Here is a 17,178-nt window from a genome sequence, read left to right as displayed (position 1 = left end):
CGTTAATGTCTATAAACACCAGTATGCCAGGAGTGATCCTTCTGACACAAAGACTTTATTTTGATAATCAGATAGGTTTCTTAGTGGGTTGTGAGGAAATGGGGAAAAGCCTGGAGGCAGTGGAGCTGAAATATGAGAAATGTTTACTTAATATTATATTACAAAAAAAGATCTCTCTTCTAAGACTAAGCCAGTGGAGGGAAATGGAAGTCAAAAGAAAGCACTGAAGACAGAGTGGTTTAAACCCTTCTGATTTCACTCTTGTCTAGTCTGTGATTGACTACAGTAAGGAAGAAAATAATCAATATTTGAGAACTTCTTTATGTTCTTTTAAACCAAAATATGACTTCAATCAGTGGAAACTGTCACTCGGAGATGAGCCGAGAAATTCAATGAGTGTTTGGTATAAAATGAAGTGTTTATTTCTAAAAGGGTAGCTCTTTCTGGTTACCAGAATAATCTCAATTTTGATCCCTTTGAATGTTTTCAATCCAACACTAACTTAATTTAGAATGGTGAGTTTTAAATGACAGTTACTGTTTTTAATAAGGAAGAGGTGAGGGCATTATTATTTTTAAAGGTGGGAGGCAAGGAAAGGAAACACTTATCTATTGGACCTTGTGGTTTGAGCTAAACTGTAATTTCTAAACAATGCCTGCAGTTCACCAAAAGGGAACTCTCATTTAAATTCTTTATTTAGTTATCAATCTGCTCAGTGAAGAGCAAATGGCATAAATTGTTGGCAAGTGAGACAGAATGAAAGTCATAAAGGATCCTTACAGAAAAAAATGGAAAATTTAAGGATGGGTTGGAAACAGCCAATAACAAAGAGTTTTACATTTCACCTGATTTCCTCTTCCGATATATCAAAAATAACTGCCTGAATAACCAGTCCAACAACTACTGAAATAACTTTTAAGAATATATTATAATCTTTTTATTTATAGTCCTTTTAAGGTGGACAGATTGTTTTCAGTCAGTGTTTATTGAGCGCTCACTGTATGCAGGGCATTGTATTTAATCCAAAACTCCACTCCTCTAGCACCAGTTTACTTACTGGATCCCAATCTCATCTTCTCACCTCCGGCCCCTTTACCGTGTCCTCCCCTTAACCTGGAACTCCCTCCCCCTCCATCTATGCCAGACCGCCATTCTCTCCATCTTCAAAGTATTATTAAGGACACATCTCCTCCAAGAGGCATTCTCTGATTAAGCCCTCTGTTTCCTGGCTCCCTCTCCCTTCTGTATCTATGCACTTGGATCTGTGACCTTTGGACATTTGATATTCACCCCATCACCACCCCACTGCACTTATGCACATATGTTTAAATTATATATTATAAATTATTTATATGGATGTCTCCCCTTCTGGACTGTAAGATCACTGTGGGCAGGGAATGCGTTTGCTAATTATGTTGTACTCTCCCAAGTGCTTAGTACAGTGCTGTGCACTTAGTAAGCACTCAGTGGATGCAGCTGATTGATTAATATCTTGGTTCCTCCCATACCTTTCACCAAATCCCTTTATGAATGTCTTCAACCCAGCTTGTGACAATTCAAACATTATTACAGGCGATAACTTTTTCCAAGTGTATTAGCTTCATTCGGTCAGTCAATCCATGGTATTTACTGAGCATTTTCTGGGTGCAGAGCGCTGTACTAAGCACTTGGGAGAGTGCAGAACAACAGAGTTGGTGGACAAGTTCCCTTTCCACAAGGAACATTCTCAAACAGTCGCTACTTGGGCCCTTTCTCTGTGAGGGATGCTTCCATGGAGTACTAAATGGTAAGGGAACAGAGGCATGGTTTCCCATGGGCCAAATGATAATTCTGGTACTTGTTAAGTGCTTACTCTGTGCAAAGTACTGTTCTAAGTACTGGGGTAGATGCAAGTTAATCAGGTTGGACACAGTCGCTGTCCCACAATAAGCTCACACTCAAAATTCCCATTTTTTACAGATGAGTTAGGCACAGAGAGGTTGTGACTTGCCCAAGTCACACAGCAGACAAATGGCTTAACAATTACCATAATTATTATCATTATTATTATTTATTGACCACATACTATGTTCAGAGCACTGTATTAAGTGCTTGGGAGAGCACAACAGAATTAACAGACACATCCCCTGCCCATAATGAGCTTAGCCTAGAGTTTACGATCTAGTTGAAAAGTGATACCTGCCACATAGAAGTGGAAAGGTATTTCAGCCATTTACACAACTCAGCACATCACTGCATAAATGCTTACAGACCGAGCCAGGAGAATGGATGCCAGCTTATTAGTGTCACTGAGAAATGACAATCTTGCGAAAAACAGCACGAATAATGATGGGCGATCCATTATGATTCGACTCAATGAAGGAACAATGTGCTCTCTACTGCTATTATTCATTCATCTCAGGAACAAAGGATTTGTTGGGATCAGCAAATGCTCCATTATTGCTACAGAGAAGTTTCTGACGATGGAGAGTGTTTAGTTAATTTTGATTTTTATCCAGTGCTTTAGGCATCCAGGCTACCTAGCAATTTGCTCTGGAGGACTTTCAGCTGAAGGAGGCGACAATATTGCCTTGGATGCTCCTTTTTGGCATTAAAAAAGACAGTGTGCAAAGTCCATTGAGGTTTTTTTGCCAAAAAATATTTCCTACCAGAGTGCATTTCTCAAAGCACTTCCTGTGGATCACTCATATCTTTGAATATGTCTTGCCTTGTCTTATGCCATCGAGTCATTTCCAACCCATAACTACACCACAGACGCATCTCTCCCAAAACGCCCCGCTCTCCATCTGCGACGGTTCTGGTAGTGGATCCAGAGAGTTTTCTCGGTAAAAATATGGAAGTGATTTACTATTGCCTCCTTCCGCACAGTAAACTCTAGCCTCCGCCCTCGACTCTCTCTCGTGCCTCTGCTGCTAACTGAGTTTTGACTTGTGGCAGATTGCCTGCTAATTGCTAGCCACTGCCCAAGCTAGGAATGGAATTGCTAGGCCTTTGCTTGACTCTCCTTCCCATAGCCGAGACTGGTAGACTACTGGAAACTCTCCAGGTGAGACCCCAAGAGGGATAAATCTTAGCCTACTTCGAAAAACTCTGAAAATAGCTGAACTTGCAGTTGATTTTGCAACAGCCTGTGCTATGAATGTTTAATAATCCTAACATTTATGATGTAGCAAGTAAAAAATTTATTCTGGTGGAGATGCCACACGAGCTGGGAAAAGACATCTGTGACTAGTTTTGCATATATTTTCAAAGCCTGCTTAGGCTGTTGGATCTTTCTCCTCGCTACTAATCTTCCCCCAAACATTTCCACAATTAAGCAGATGGTTAAGGGCATCCACGCCAGAAACCAAGCAATGCTTGGTAGAATTAGCAGAAGAAATCCCAATGTAATCAAAAAACTATACTCCAGGCAATCTGTCTCTCTCCAGGAATAACAAAATCTGAAAGGCTTACATGCCCATGTTCTTAGCTAAACATTCACCGGAGGGTTTAATGTCTTCTGAAGAAATTGTGGATCTGAGGAAAATTAATGAAACGATGCTCTGAAAGGCAGAGGAGCAATGCGGTCTAGTGGAACTGTGGGTTCTTGGGCAAGTCACGTAATTTCATCAGGCCTCAGTTTCCTCGGGGGTAAAGTGCATTCCCCTCCTTAGGCAGTGAGTCCCGTGAGGGACAGGAATTGTATCTGATCTGATTGTACCTGCCTTGGTACTTACAGTGGGGCTTGACACACAGTAAGTGCCTAACAAATACCATTACTATTAATAATTATCATTATGACAGAGCTCAATTGAAATTTGACTCAGTACAACAGCCTCTAAAATTCTGGGGATTCTGTAGAGTATTTTTCAGTTGCTCTCTCAATGTGAAAAGCAGTTCAGTCTTGTCTTTATCTCCAGGGAATGCTACTTGCCCGGAAATTTATCATTCTGTGGAGTCTAGAGAAACTTAACTTCGCTTCACTTGAAAATCATTCATTCAAAACCTAGAAGGGGTTCTCCAATAATCAATTGCATTTATTGAGTGCTTACTGTGTGCGGAGCACAGTACTGAGCACTTGTGAGAGTAACTATAACAGAATTGGTAGACATGGTCTCTGTCCACAGCGAGCTTACAGTCTAGATGGTCTGGGACAGCTGAGGCAGCTCGACAATAAGAGATCTCAGTGTCCTTGGGCAGCCTCTGGGTTCTGGGCGACGTAGGATGGTTCGGGCTGACTGAGGCAGCTTGGCAGGGAGAGATCTCACATAATAACAACAAGTCCGTCTATAAGTTCCCTCTTTAAGCAGGGAATGTGTCTTGTTATTGTTACATTGTATATTATACTGTACCCTCCTGAGCACTTAGTACAGTGCTTGTCACACAGTAAGCACAAATGTGATCAAATTAATGAACAAACAACAGCTTCATTGACTTTCACTTCAGCAGAATTAAAAGAAGGGTGCCACCAGTGCACTTTTGTCAAGAAACTCGGCACCTCCCTCCCTCTTCTACCCCTCTTACTCCCTTGCCTGGCTGAGCAATATAGCTCTCAAAATTGTCGTCCATTTCCCTTTCCTCAGCTCATGTGTGCTTATTCTGACTCTGGAACACCCAAATACAACCCTCCCACCCCAACAGCCTCCCTGAGGTTCCTGTCTCTTTCCCAGCATTCAATAAACATCATTATTATTATCATTATTACTAGATTCACCAAGGCAGCTTTGACCAGCCTCAGGATCATGGGGAGCCCAGAGTGAGAACAGCATGTGAACCGCTTCACTGAGCTGCACCTGTTTTGTTATGAAGTATTTTGCTAGGATACATTACCAGAGGATGAATTTTAAAATCCCCTGCAGGTCTCTGATATACACAGTAAGATAGCTCCTGAATTTATCAGTGATGTGTGGTAGACTTTAAAGTATATCCTGCAGCCATGTACCATAAAATAAAAATGGAAAATGGGAGGATGTTTGAAGGGATTCTAGACTGTAAGCTTGTTGTGGGAATGTGTCTGCTAACTCTGTTGCATTGTGCTCTCCCAAACACTTAGTAAGGTGTTCTCTAATAGGTGCTCAGTAGAGAAGAGAAGCAGCATGGACTAGTGGATAGAGCATGGGCTTAAGAGTCAGAAGGACCTGAGTTCTAATTCTGGTTCTGCCACTCATCTGCGGTGTGACTTTGAGCAAGTCACTTCACTTCTCTGAGCCTCAGGTACCTCATCTATAGAACGGGGATTAAGACCATGAGTCCCATGTGGGACAGACTCTGTGTCCAACCTGATTAGCTTGGATCTACCCCAGCCCTTAGAATAGTGTCTGGCACATAGTAAGCACTTAAATATCATAAATGGCAAAATGTGTACCCTTGGGGCATTTGATATCCACACCACCCTCAGTCCCACAGCACTTATGTACATATCTGCAATTGTATTTTTATATTAATGTCTGTATCGCTCTCTAGCCTGTAAACTCCTTGTGGGCAGGGAACATATCTTCATATCTCAAACAAAATATCATTGATTGATTCTGCTTCTTGCCTTGCAGCAAAATCCGTAAGAAGGGGTCAATAATATAAGTTCTCAGATGATTCTTGCTCCTTGGTTACTTTGAATTTCAAGGCCATGTCCACTTGAATGAAGCTAGGAACTTGAGTAATTATCATTTTCTTCGCACCATCTCTTCTTTGTAACAATCTGTTGAGGTGAAAATCTAATCTCCCTATTGTCTGCCACACAACAATTCAGCAGACACAGAGTCCCAGTGTATAGCTCACCAGCAAAATGAAATTATCACATTAAAACAAATACTGGAGGGGACAGCAAAGGGAAAGTTTGGAGTAGGCACGTCCACTCTTCCATTTTTGTGCTCTGTCAAAAATCATCTTACAATTTAACCTCAGCATTCATAATCAATCCATAGTATTTATTGTACACTTACTGTTTGCAGAGCACTGTAACTAAGCACAGTGCAACAGAGTTGGTAGACACATTCCCTGACCACAACAAGCGAAGTGCCTAGAGAAGAACATATCACTTTTATGTATCAGAAGATATTAGGGTTTCTATTTATTGCATTTTATCTTTCCCCTCATGCCCATTTTAGTCACATATCCCAAGAAGCATAACACAGAAATGAAAAAATCTTGCATTCTTAGATATGAATCAAGAGAACAGCACCTCACAGGATTTAGTAAATGAAATTTTTTTCTGAAATTCTGCCCGTTGGTTTTATTTTTCCAAGTGAGCACACTAAAAAAGCCCCCACCACACTTTGTTAGCCGCTGACTATTCCAACTTCCCCGTATATCTTAGAGAATCTGCTCAGAACATTGACCATTGAGCAACAGAATAAATGAACGCGTGAGTGGAAAAGGAAGTACAATTTGGGTCAAGTAGGCCCCAGAGTTAATCCCTACAGAGTTGAAGTCAAGACCTCTGCAGTTTCTTCCTTTTTCACCCTTTCCCTACTCCGTTACAGTAGTGTGCTATAGAGAGATGATTTTCACGAAAAATTGAGCAATGTCATTCTGAGTCAGAACAACATATGCTGTCCCTAACAGTGGCACAAGGCACTTCTTGGAAGCAATGTGGCCTATTGGATAGAGCACGAGCCTGGGAGTCAGAAGGACCTGAGTTCTAATCCAGGCTTCGCTATTTGCTGTGCGACCTTGGGAAGTCATTTAACTTCTCTGTACCTCAGGTACCTCATCTGTAAAGTGGAGATGATTAAAACTGTGAGTCCCATGTGGGACATGGAAGTGTCCAATCTGATTAGCTTGTATCTAACCCTGCAGCACTTGATACAGTGCCTGGAACATAGTAAATGCTTAACAAATGTCATAAAAGAAAAGGCAATGATTTTCCTTCTCCACATTCACCCTAATTGCTACATTGACCCATTTAACATCCCTAAATTTCCCCTGAATACCTCCGACATTCCCTGTTGAATTATATAATTTAATAAAATAAGATTATAGTTATCCACTCATTGGAGAAGGATGCAGACTCCGAACTTGGAATGATGCAGTTAAGAGCTTCAACCTCATTACATTTTCAGCTATAAATTTAAATATTTAATTCATTCATTCTAACATATTTATTGAGCTCTACTGGGTGCCTGGCAGACTCTGGGCCATCATTCCACCTAAATTTCCTTTCTCCTTAAATGCAATTTCCTAGCAAAATGACTCCCTTTGTTTGCCTAAGAGAGTTCTTCCCCTGCTGTATCTCAAATTTGCCTGGCAGAACTACTGAAATAGGGTGGGCATTAAAGAACTAACAGAGGGGAATTTTCAAATGGATCTGCAGATCCTTTGAGGTGGGGAAAACTCTTCCCCACTTGGCAGAGATGAGAAAATTTGATGGGAAAATGCCATGGGAAGGGAGAGATTCTGGAATTGCATTCAAAATGTGTACCCTTGGGGCATTTTATATCCACACCACCCTCAGTCGCACCGCACTTATGTACATATCCACAATTATATTTTTATATTTATGTCTGTATCACTCTCTAGCCTGAAAGCTCCTTGTGGGCAGGGGATATATCTACTAACTCTGTTGAATTGTACTCTCCCAAAAGCTTAGTACAGTGCTCTACCTACAGTAGGCATTCAATAAATATCATTGATTGGCTGAACAGAGGTCCACGTTTGCTCCTCAAATGCAAATCCCTTTTGGATACTACGCTAAGGCTGCCTACTGAAATACATGAAATATAACATAGAGTATAGAGTCTTGAGAGAAGCAGCTAGGCCTAGTCGAAAGAACATTGGCCTGGGAGTCGGAAGGCCCTGGGTTCTAATCCGGGCTCCTCCACTTGTGTGCTGTGTGACATTGAGCAAGTCACTTAACTTCTCTGTGCCCCAGTTCCCTCATCTGTAAAATGGGGATTAAGACTGTGAGCCTCATGCGGGACAGGGACTGTGCCTAACCTGACCAATTTGTATCTACCCAAGAGCTTACTACAGTGCGTGGCACATAATAAACACAACAAATACCACAATTATTATCATTTAGCCTAAAGCTCTCTACTCTTGCCTGAAAGCAAAACAGAATCTCCCCGGAAAAACGAAATCAATTAGATCTCTGTGGCTAGACCATTGGGTGCCAGAAAGCTTACTAGGTTCCTGTCTCTTTCATAGGTTCGTTCTTTCTTAGACCACTGTGGAACACTTTATCTGCACGTTTTATTCAATAGCTGTGCAAAATCCATAACAACAGTTCCTAAAATTTACTACTTTCCTAGTGATAGAGATAGGAACAGTTTGTTAGCATTATTATTGTTGTTATGGATTTTTTTTAACATTCCATTGGGTAAATGACTGGATTTTCCTCAATTCAGTTTTGAAAATCATGGGATGTAGATATCCTCTTTTCCCCACAATCTTGGCACCATAAATTCTAATCAAGTTTGAAGACTTGCTAAATGCCTCAGGAGTACCTCAAATAGGATTGAATTTGTAGTATCTCCATTTATACAACTAATACTGTGGGGGGGATTTTTCATCGTTTCTCATGGTTATCAGTCAATAAATGGTCAGTCAGTCATTCGTATTTATTGAGCACTTACTGTGTGCAGAGCACTGTACTAATTGCACGGGAGAATACAATATAACAATAAACAGATGCATTCCCTCCCCAAGATGTTGCTAAGTCCATACTCTGTGCTGAGCCCTGAAAAAAGTTTTTGGAAGAGTACATCAGAGTAAATACACATGATCCTACCCTCAAGGAGCTTAGCAAGTAAGAGACTCATGGAATGCCATTAATATTTTGTGTTTCTATGGTCTTTCATCTGGGGAGCTAAAAACATACTTTAATTCAATAATCAATCAACAAATGGTCTTTATTGAGTGCTTTCTTATGCACTGTGCTAAGTGCTTGGGAGAGTGTAATACAACAGAGTTGGTAGGCGCATTCCCTCCCCACAACGAGCTTACAGAAATGTTCATGTACCTTTAGTATGCTTGGAGGAATTACACTATAACTGTTCCCTTGTCATCACCTATATGTATCTGTCATCCCTAACTTGTCCCTCTAATAACCCTTCATGGACCTAGTGGTTAGGAATCTATTGAAATCTTTTGAAAGAGTAGCAGCCTGGCCTTGTGGGTAGAGCACGGGCCTGGACGTCAGAAGGACCCAGGTTCTAATCCCAGATCTACCACTTGCCGGCTGTGTGACTTTGGGCAAATCACTTCACTTCTCTGTGCCTCAATTACCTCATTTATAACTGTGAGCCCTATCCACTAGGCCATGCTGCTTTCTCAAGAAGAGACAGAATATTATAGCACCTGTAACAGAAACCGTCCCACTTTTCATGTGCTCAGTGTAAGAATGATGTGCTTATTCCAACCCCAAACTTCAAAGGTGTAGAATCGAGCTTGGTGAGAGATTGTAAACTCCTGGAGGGCAGGGAAAGCATATCTTGCTTCTTTTGAGCTCTTCCAAGTGCTTAGTGCAGGGTTTTGGACTTATGTCTTGCTCAGTAAATACCATAGACTGACAGATTGATCAGTTAAGCCATACAGATAATTCTCTACAAGTGTACAGCTCTCAGAGAAGAAGCCATACGTTCTCATGCCTTGGCACCATTTTAGGAAAGAAGTTCTTCCTATTGAGTTCTTATTGCTGCATTTTAAATCCAATCAATCTACGGTAGCCCACCCCATCCCACCTTCAATGTCACCTTCTTCACTTGCTGTTTATCAAAGACCACGATGACTTTGGGAGAATTCAGAACTGCATTAGATAAAAGTTGGTCTCATTTACTCTTCTTCTTTTATTCCAAAGGTCTATTTTCTTTTTCGGCTGCTGTTGCTCTTTCTATAAGTGGATACAGAACTGCTAGGTGACTTTCCAGACTCCACAGCTTGCAAGCGACACCAGAAGCAGAAGAAATGAGCAGGAATATAGCACTTCACATTAAATTCCAGGAACCCAAATTGTTCTTGGCTTTAAGTTTGAGTTTCTGAAAGATATATTTAAAAGGATAATTTTTTGACAAAAAGAGATGAGCACCAGAGAACTTGATAAGCATATTTTAAGAGTAATTAGTTTGATGTTTTCATTTCCTATGGGACTTCAGAATTTCACTGTTAGCCTTTTTTCTAGAAAGCTAGGCACACTTGTATTAACTCAATCTGTCAAGCTCCATATGAATAGAGCTGGAGTCATCAGAGAAGTTTATTATGATAATTAGCTGGATACACAACTGCTCTGCCTGGCATTTGTTACCATTACATTAGTGATTTAAACTTTCATTAAAACGTGAAAGAGCAGTTTTCTTAACCCAGTCCCTGCTTCCAGTGTGTTTAAAGGGTTCAGGGGCATACAGGGATCTAAATAAGGCAATTATGTGGCTCCATTCTCTCAGGGACCCAAATCTCTTCAGGGGTATTTAAATAGCTCCATAAAAATAATAATTATGGTATTTGTTAAGCACCTATTATGTACTGGGCACAATATTAAGCGCTGGGCTGGATACAAGAAAATCGGGGAGGGCATAGTACCTGCCCCACATAGAGATCACAGTTTCAATCTCCATTTTACAGATGAGGTAAATGAGGTACAGAGAAGTGACGAGCCCAGGGTCACACAGCAGAGAAGTGGCAGAGCCAAGATTAGAACCCATGACCTTCTGACTTCCAGGCTCAGGTCCTATCCATCATGCCATGCTGCTTCTCCATCTGTAAGCCCATCCTGTGCTTAATTAATGTCAACTAAAAATAAAATAAGCAAATGAAAATGCTAAACACAGAAACGCTCAGTGCCATGTCAGTAGCAGACATGGAGCAGATCGGGTGAAAAACAGACTCTTTCAGGTGCATTGTTTTTGGGGGCCAAAAAAGATTTTGAATTGGATGCTTTTATTTTTGTCATTATGTCAATGTTTAAATTTCTAAAGGTTTTTGTTCACATCCACTTCAAGAAAAAGGCACCCTTGAGTTAAAATACTAGATTTTTTCATATGGGTGGGGATGTCTGCTAATTCTGTTATATTGTAGTCTCCCAAGCACTTAGTACAGTGTTCTGTATATAGTAAGTGTTCAGTAATTACCATTGGTTGAATGACTGTCTAATGCTTAATCGAAATGAGCTTTCCTACAGGTCATAATACTTAAAAGGTCGAAGGGGAAGGAAAGGGAGGTAAACTTTGACCCAGTAAACCTTGTAGCTATTATGTAAAGACCTAAAAGGAAGACTATTATAATTGGAGAGATGGAGGTGGCCGTATTAAAATATAGTAGGGATAATAGTGCTAGAGAAGGAAGAGATGAAATGTAAACAGTATGAAAGTCCAAAGATCCCAAATGCTGATACACCAATATTACTTTCTTCCTAAATGTTATTTCCACAAGCCAGGCCTGGAGCAATTGGCAAGATCTTCTCTGCTGAGGTTTTACTGATTATTTAAAAACAGTGAAGAATCTCAGCAAACAAACTGAGCTGAGGAGGCCCACAGAGAATGCAGGGGTTACTAAAAAATTCAAATTCCAAATACAGTGTGATGGTCTTGCTGAAATTTCCATCTGATATTAGGCTTGCCCTAAATATAAACATGACCAAAAAGATATTTCCAATTTCTCTCTTCGAAATACTCATCTACACTGTAAGATCCTTGAGGCCAGCGATCGTGTTTGCCAATTCTATTGTCCTGTACTCTTCTTAGTACTTTGACCAGTATTCTGCACAGAATAAATCTTCAATAAATATTATTCATTGATCGATTTTACTCATGTAAACCCAGTCAATGAAGTCCTTCTTTTATTGCTTTCTAAGTAGATGGTCTTCCCTCCTCCTACATTCACTTCAGTAATTCCACACAGCTTGAATATACTAGAAGCTCATCTCTAGAGTGGAAGCTTACTGTGGGCAGGGAATGTTTCTGCTGATTCTGCTATTGTTTGTCCTCCCCCAAGCGCTTAGTACAGTGTTCTGCAAATGGTAAGCACTCGATAAATACAACTGACTGACTTTGAGTATTCATGTCCCTGCCATCACCCAACAGTTATATATAGATATGTTATGTCTATAATAACTCATATTATTTAAAAATAATTATATATATAAAGATATATATCTTTATGTTTAAACTTTGTTGCTCCCCCCTACTTGAAATTAATTTGAGTGTCTCTTTCCCCTGCTAATTTTTAGCTCCTCGAAGGCAAGGTCTGTGCCTACTAACTCTATTGTACCCTCCCAAATGCTTAGTATAGTGCTCTACACAGAGAGAAAAATCACTAAATATTATTGATTGTTTGATTTAAACACTTCCCATATCACTGTGTGGCTTCAAGGAGATGCCGCTTTTTGTCTCCAGGAAGAAATGACAAACACAATCAGGCCTTATCCAGACGGGTTCTATTAGACAGGCTGGAGTGTCCCCTTGTCCCAAACATTAGGTTTCTTTAGTGTAGTGGAGAAGTAGCATGGCCTAGCGGGTAGAGCAGGGGTCTGGGAATCAGAAGGTCAGGGGTTCTAATCCCAGCTCCACCACATGTCCGTTGTGTGACTTTGGTTGGGCAAGTCACTTAACTTCTCTGGGCCTCAGTTCCTTCATCTGTAAAATGGGGATTAAAAGTGTGAGTCCCATGTGGGACAGGGGCTGTGTCCAACCCGATTAACTTGCATCTTCCTTAGCTCTTAAAACAGTACTTGGCACAGAGTAAGTGCTTAACACATACCATAATTATTATTATTGTTAGTGGTCACCTCACACGTGAAAGGTCCCCATTCAAAACCTTCCTCCTCTCCCTCCTCTCTCCTCCCCTCACCCCCCCCAATGTCCAAGGGAAGACCTTTCTTCCCAATTTGGGAATGTGGGGACATTGTGACATTGGAACTGAGAGTAGAGGACTGAAATCTCTAGACTGTAAGCTCCCTGAAGGAAGGGACATGTCACCCGTGGGTGCGGACAGGTTCTTTCGGAATCGGCACGGCGAGAGAGAGAGAGGCCGGGGATGGAAAACCTGAGTTTTGTATAGAATTTATTCCATGGGGAGAATTGAATTAATTGTTTAGATATGACAAATCAGCCTTTCTTTTTGGGAGAAATATGGTGTTAAAGTTTCCCTAACGGGAGGAATACACTGATATGTTATTTGCATGTGGCCGGACACCTGAACCCACTTATGATTTACTCACAGCGTGTTGAGGCGGCTGGCTCCCGCCATGTGCTCGCCCCACCCAGGAGGAATCCACCTTTGCGTTAAATACACTTATGCATTAAACACTAATGAGTTAGATACACTTATGTGTTACATACACTTATCCATTAAACCCAGTTATGCATTACCCACTTAATGTTACTGGCACTCGGTGAGACGGCTAGCTCCCACCATATTCACGTCTCACTGGGGAGGCACCCACTTAGGCATCAAATCCACTTATGTGCTACTCGCACTCGATGAGACGGCTAGCTCCCACCATATTCACGCTCCCCTGGGGAGGCACCCACTTAGACATCAAATCCATTTAAACGTTCCATAGCCACGGTGAAGCGTCTGGCTTCCAACCCCACGAGTGCTCAGCAGTACAGGACACTCACCCATCCCACGGCTCCTCACTTGGTGTAGGCAGAGCGGCCTTCTCACGCTCTGGACAGAGGCGACCTGCAGCCGGCCGCTGAGAGTCCCGTTCCTCTGCACGGAAGGTTAGAGGCGGCAGGTGTTTATCACCTGTGCCCTTAGGCCATTCCAGCTTCCGGCTTCAGTTTATCCAATCTCCGCCCTCCCACCCTCCTCCATTCCTAATTTGATTGGCACGGGGGCGAGGGGCACCTTCTGTATTCCCAGCTTGGGCTGTCAATCTGGCAGTTTCGGGTGTGGGGGCGGTCTCCCACCCTGACTTCCGAGTTCCACCTTCTGGCTCAGGAGGTCACGAGATAGCATTTGACCTTGAGATGGTCGGTACCCCAGGGTCACCTTGGGACACATGTCTAGCATCTCTTTTACTGTACTCTCCCAAGCGCTTAGAACAGTGCTCTGCACACAGTAAATGCATAGCAAATATGATTGATTGATTGACTGTTCCTTCCTTTGGTTATAGGACTGTTTTTCTCATTGGTGGCGTTGGTGTTTTTATTTGTTTTGGCTGTATTTGTCCAGGTGATTCTTTCACTTCATCCATTCCCCACTTTCAGGTTGTGAGACCCATGTGGACTGAATCATTGTCCTGGAACGTTTCCCTGGTGCCTACTCCTGTGTCTTGTTCATCGCAAGCACTTAATAGATGTCATAAATAATACTAACTAAATTTAGAAAAAAATAAGGTGAAGCAGCATGTCCCAGTGGAAAGAATCTGGGCCTGGGAGTCAGAGGACCTGGGTTCTGACCCAGGCTCTTCCGGTTGTCTGCTGTCTGACCTTAGGATAGTCACTTAACTTTTCTATGCCTCAGTTTCCTCATCTGCAAAATGGAGATTCAGCATCTGTTCTCCCCTCTACTTAGACTGTGAGCCCCCTGTGGCACAGGCACTGTGTCTAACTTGATTAACTCTTATTTACCCCAGCTCTTAGAACAGTGCTTGACACATAATAAGGGTTTAACAAATATAATAATAATAATAATGAAGTGTTACTGAGGAAAACATGGATGCACAATAATAAGGGAGACAAAAAAATAAAGAGAGAAATTAAAAAGTTGATGAAAGGAAAGTTAGAAAGCATAGTTCTCACTCGGGGTGACGTATAGGTACCTTAACTTGAACTACAGAAACTTTTCAAGGCATTTCTCTAATTTTCTCACATGTAACTCTTTGGTAATTGGCCAATCATGATCTTCACACACAAAAGAATATGAAAAGGGGATGAGAAAGTAGTGGAAGCAGGATGGTGACAGAATCAGATTACCTTTTCATTTTCCTTCACAATTCTCATCTGGTTATTCAATAGTATTTATTGAGCACTTACTATGTGCAGAGCACTGTAATAAGCGCTTGGAATGTACAAATCGGTAACAGATAGAGACAGTCCCTGCCCTTTGACGGGCTTACAGTCTAAGTGGTGTAATTGACATAATATAGGCAGATCAGACAGTTTTATATGGGGCTTACAGTCCAAGTGGGAAGGAGAACCAGAATCTTATCTCCATCTTAGAAATGAGGAAACCGAGGCCCAGAGAAGTTCAGTGACTTGCTCAAGGTAACTCAGGAGGCAAGTGGCAGTGGAAGACGGGGAGGCACCATGTAGGAAGGTAACTAATTGAACCCCTTCGCCTTGAGGTTGGTAGTCTTGATAGGGCCCCAGACAACCTCGGGGATCAACCACATGCAAATCGCACCCCTGTGACATCGTATCACAAGGGACTGCTTTGAAATCAGTTCAGTGTGCAGCTAAGTGAACGACGGGTGTTCTTCCAAGTGCTGCCAAGGGGGCTCAATCTGCATGATAATCGTTGAGCAAAAAGATCTGTTGAGCACTTGTGAGTCCAATAGCATAAGCAGACATATCCTTGCTCTTAAGGAGCTTACAATCTAGCCGGGGAGACAGACATTAAAAAAAGTGAAAAGTACTGGGAAGGAACAGAGTTCCGAGAAGTAGAGGGTGCAGCAGGGGCAGAACAGAGAACAGAAGAGGGCAGGACTTGGTCGCCACCCAGGTCTCCCCCCTAGCACGCAGGAGGGCCTGGCGTTGGTTGCATTGGTTCAGTGGGGGTGGCACATGTCTCTAGGAAGGCCCCTCTCTCGTGGCCCTCGCCTTCTCCCACGGGATCCCCTGAGACTGGCCTTTTCCTCCTCTTCCTCCTCATCCAGGTCACGGCAGCCACGATGGAGAGGGCCAGGACAACGACGGCACCAGTGAAGATTGGGCTGGGGTCAATTGGCGGCTCCCAGGTGACGGTGAGGGGCCGCTCCAGCCCCAGGTGTTCCACCCGGCAGGTATATCTGTGCTCCTCCCCAGAGGGGACCTCCACAGCCCCCCAGCTCTGGTAGGTCCCATCCCCTCCGGGCCGGCTCCCCACATGCTCCGTCTCCTGGGTCAGCTCCTGTCCGTCCCACCACCAGCTGAGCCGGATGTCCCGCGGGTAGAAGCCATGGGCCCAGCACCTCAACATAGGCTCCCCGTTGTGGGCCAGGTGACGTGTCACTCGTACCACAGGGGGCACTTTTCGATTCAAGCGTCCTCGGCCCAACTCCAGGTATCGGAGGAGAGAGGTGAGACACAGCCCCTGCAGGTAGGCCTTGTTATACTGGGCATAGCAGACCTCTTGCTCGCTCCACTTCTTGGTGTCCTGGGCTAAGGGGTTAGCACTGATCCAGGTGAGTGTGTCCAGATCCAGGGTCAGGTGATCTTCCCCGTCATAACCAAAATGCCAGAATACACTGGTGCTGTTGTCCTCGTGGATCTCACAGCCGAACATCCTCTGAATGCTGTGACTCCCCCCACTGTGATTGAGGTTTCTCATGATGGCCTGGATCTCTGCTCTCTGCACTTTTTCCCAGGCCCTCTGGTTTTGATTCTCCCGCTCCCAATACTCAGCCTTCATCGCTGACATCCAAGGGGCCCGGGCCTCTGCCAGATGGGTCCTACTGTCGTACCAAATGAAGAGCTCATCGTTCACGTACCCCACGGACACAAAGTTGGGCACTTCCAGGCTGGAACTGGACATCGTCAAGAAGAAATAGTGCAGAGACTGAGAGCCTTCTGACCAGTAACTAGGCGCCTGAGCTGAGGCTGCCAATTCTTCCATTGCAGGCTGAAACTGTGAGCTCGGCTGGTCTTCCCAAACGGGGAGACCCCATGGGGATACAGCCTGGCTCTCATGGAAAGCCAATGACTCCAGGATCAATAGCAAGAGGTAATTGGGGGGTTCCCCCATAGCCCCCTCATCTGCAATCACAATACCTCTGGAGACAGAGAGGGTCTCGCCGGTTGGTCTCTCAGCTCCGTTCTGGAATTGCGTTTGGAGCGGAAACACTTGTCAGAATTGGTCCTTGCAGCTCCCCAAACTTCCAGTGAGATACCTTAGTCCACTGGTTACCAGGCAGAGCTCACTCCAACTAAACAGAAAGTGAAATTGAACACTGGAGAGAGGAAGTGACTGGGTCGGTGGTTTCCCCTCTCTTTGCCAGTCCATCTGCCCGTGCCACTTTCTGCAGCTCCCTCCTCTGCTTCCTCTAGTTAGTGTCAAAATGACAGAGACACCATTTTAAATTCCTCTGACTGAACCACTTACATTCTATTTCACTCTGACAGT

At 43.2% G+C, this 17,178-nt stretch overlaps 1 protein-coding gene across 1 annotated transcript; it reads right to left on the bottom strand.

Moving 5' to 3' along the window:
- Positions 1–14,922: 14,922 nt before the first annotated feature.
- Positions 14,923–16,977, bottom strand: LOC100080932 (H-2 class I histocompatibility antigen, Q10 alpha chain-like). Its single transcript, XM_039912900.1, has one exon. It carries the CDS (start codon positions 16,798–16,800, stop codon positions 15,589–15,591), a length of 1,212 nt encoding a protein of 403 aa, XP_039768834.1. The 5' UTR covers positions 16,801–16,977; the 3' UTR covers positions 14,923–15,588.
- Between the last annotated feature and the right edge of the window lie 201 nt (positions 16,978–17,178).

The sequence above is a fragment of the Ornithorhynchus anatinus genome, chromosome 8 (genome assembly GCF_004115215.2).
Source record: "Ornithorhynchus anatinus isolate Pmale09 chromosome 8, mOrnAna1.pri.v4, whole genome shotgun sequence".
In the NCBI taxonomy this organism is placed as follows: Eukaryota; Metazoa; Chordata; class Mammalia; order Monotremata; family Ornithorhynchidae; genus Ornithorhynchus; species Ornithorhynchus anatinus.
The sequence above is the reverse complement of the archived record's forward strand: the minus strand, read 5'-3'. Positions and strand labels throughout refer to the sequence as shown.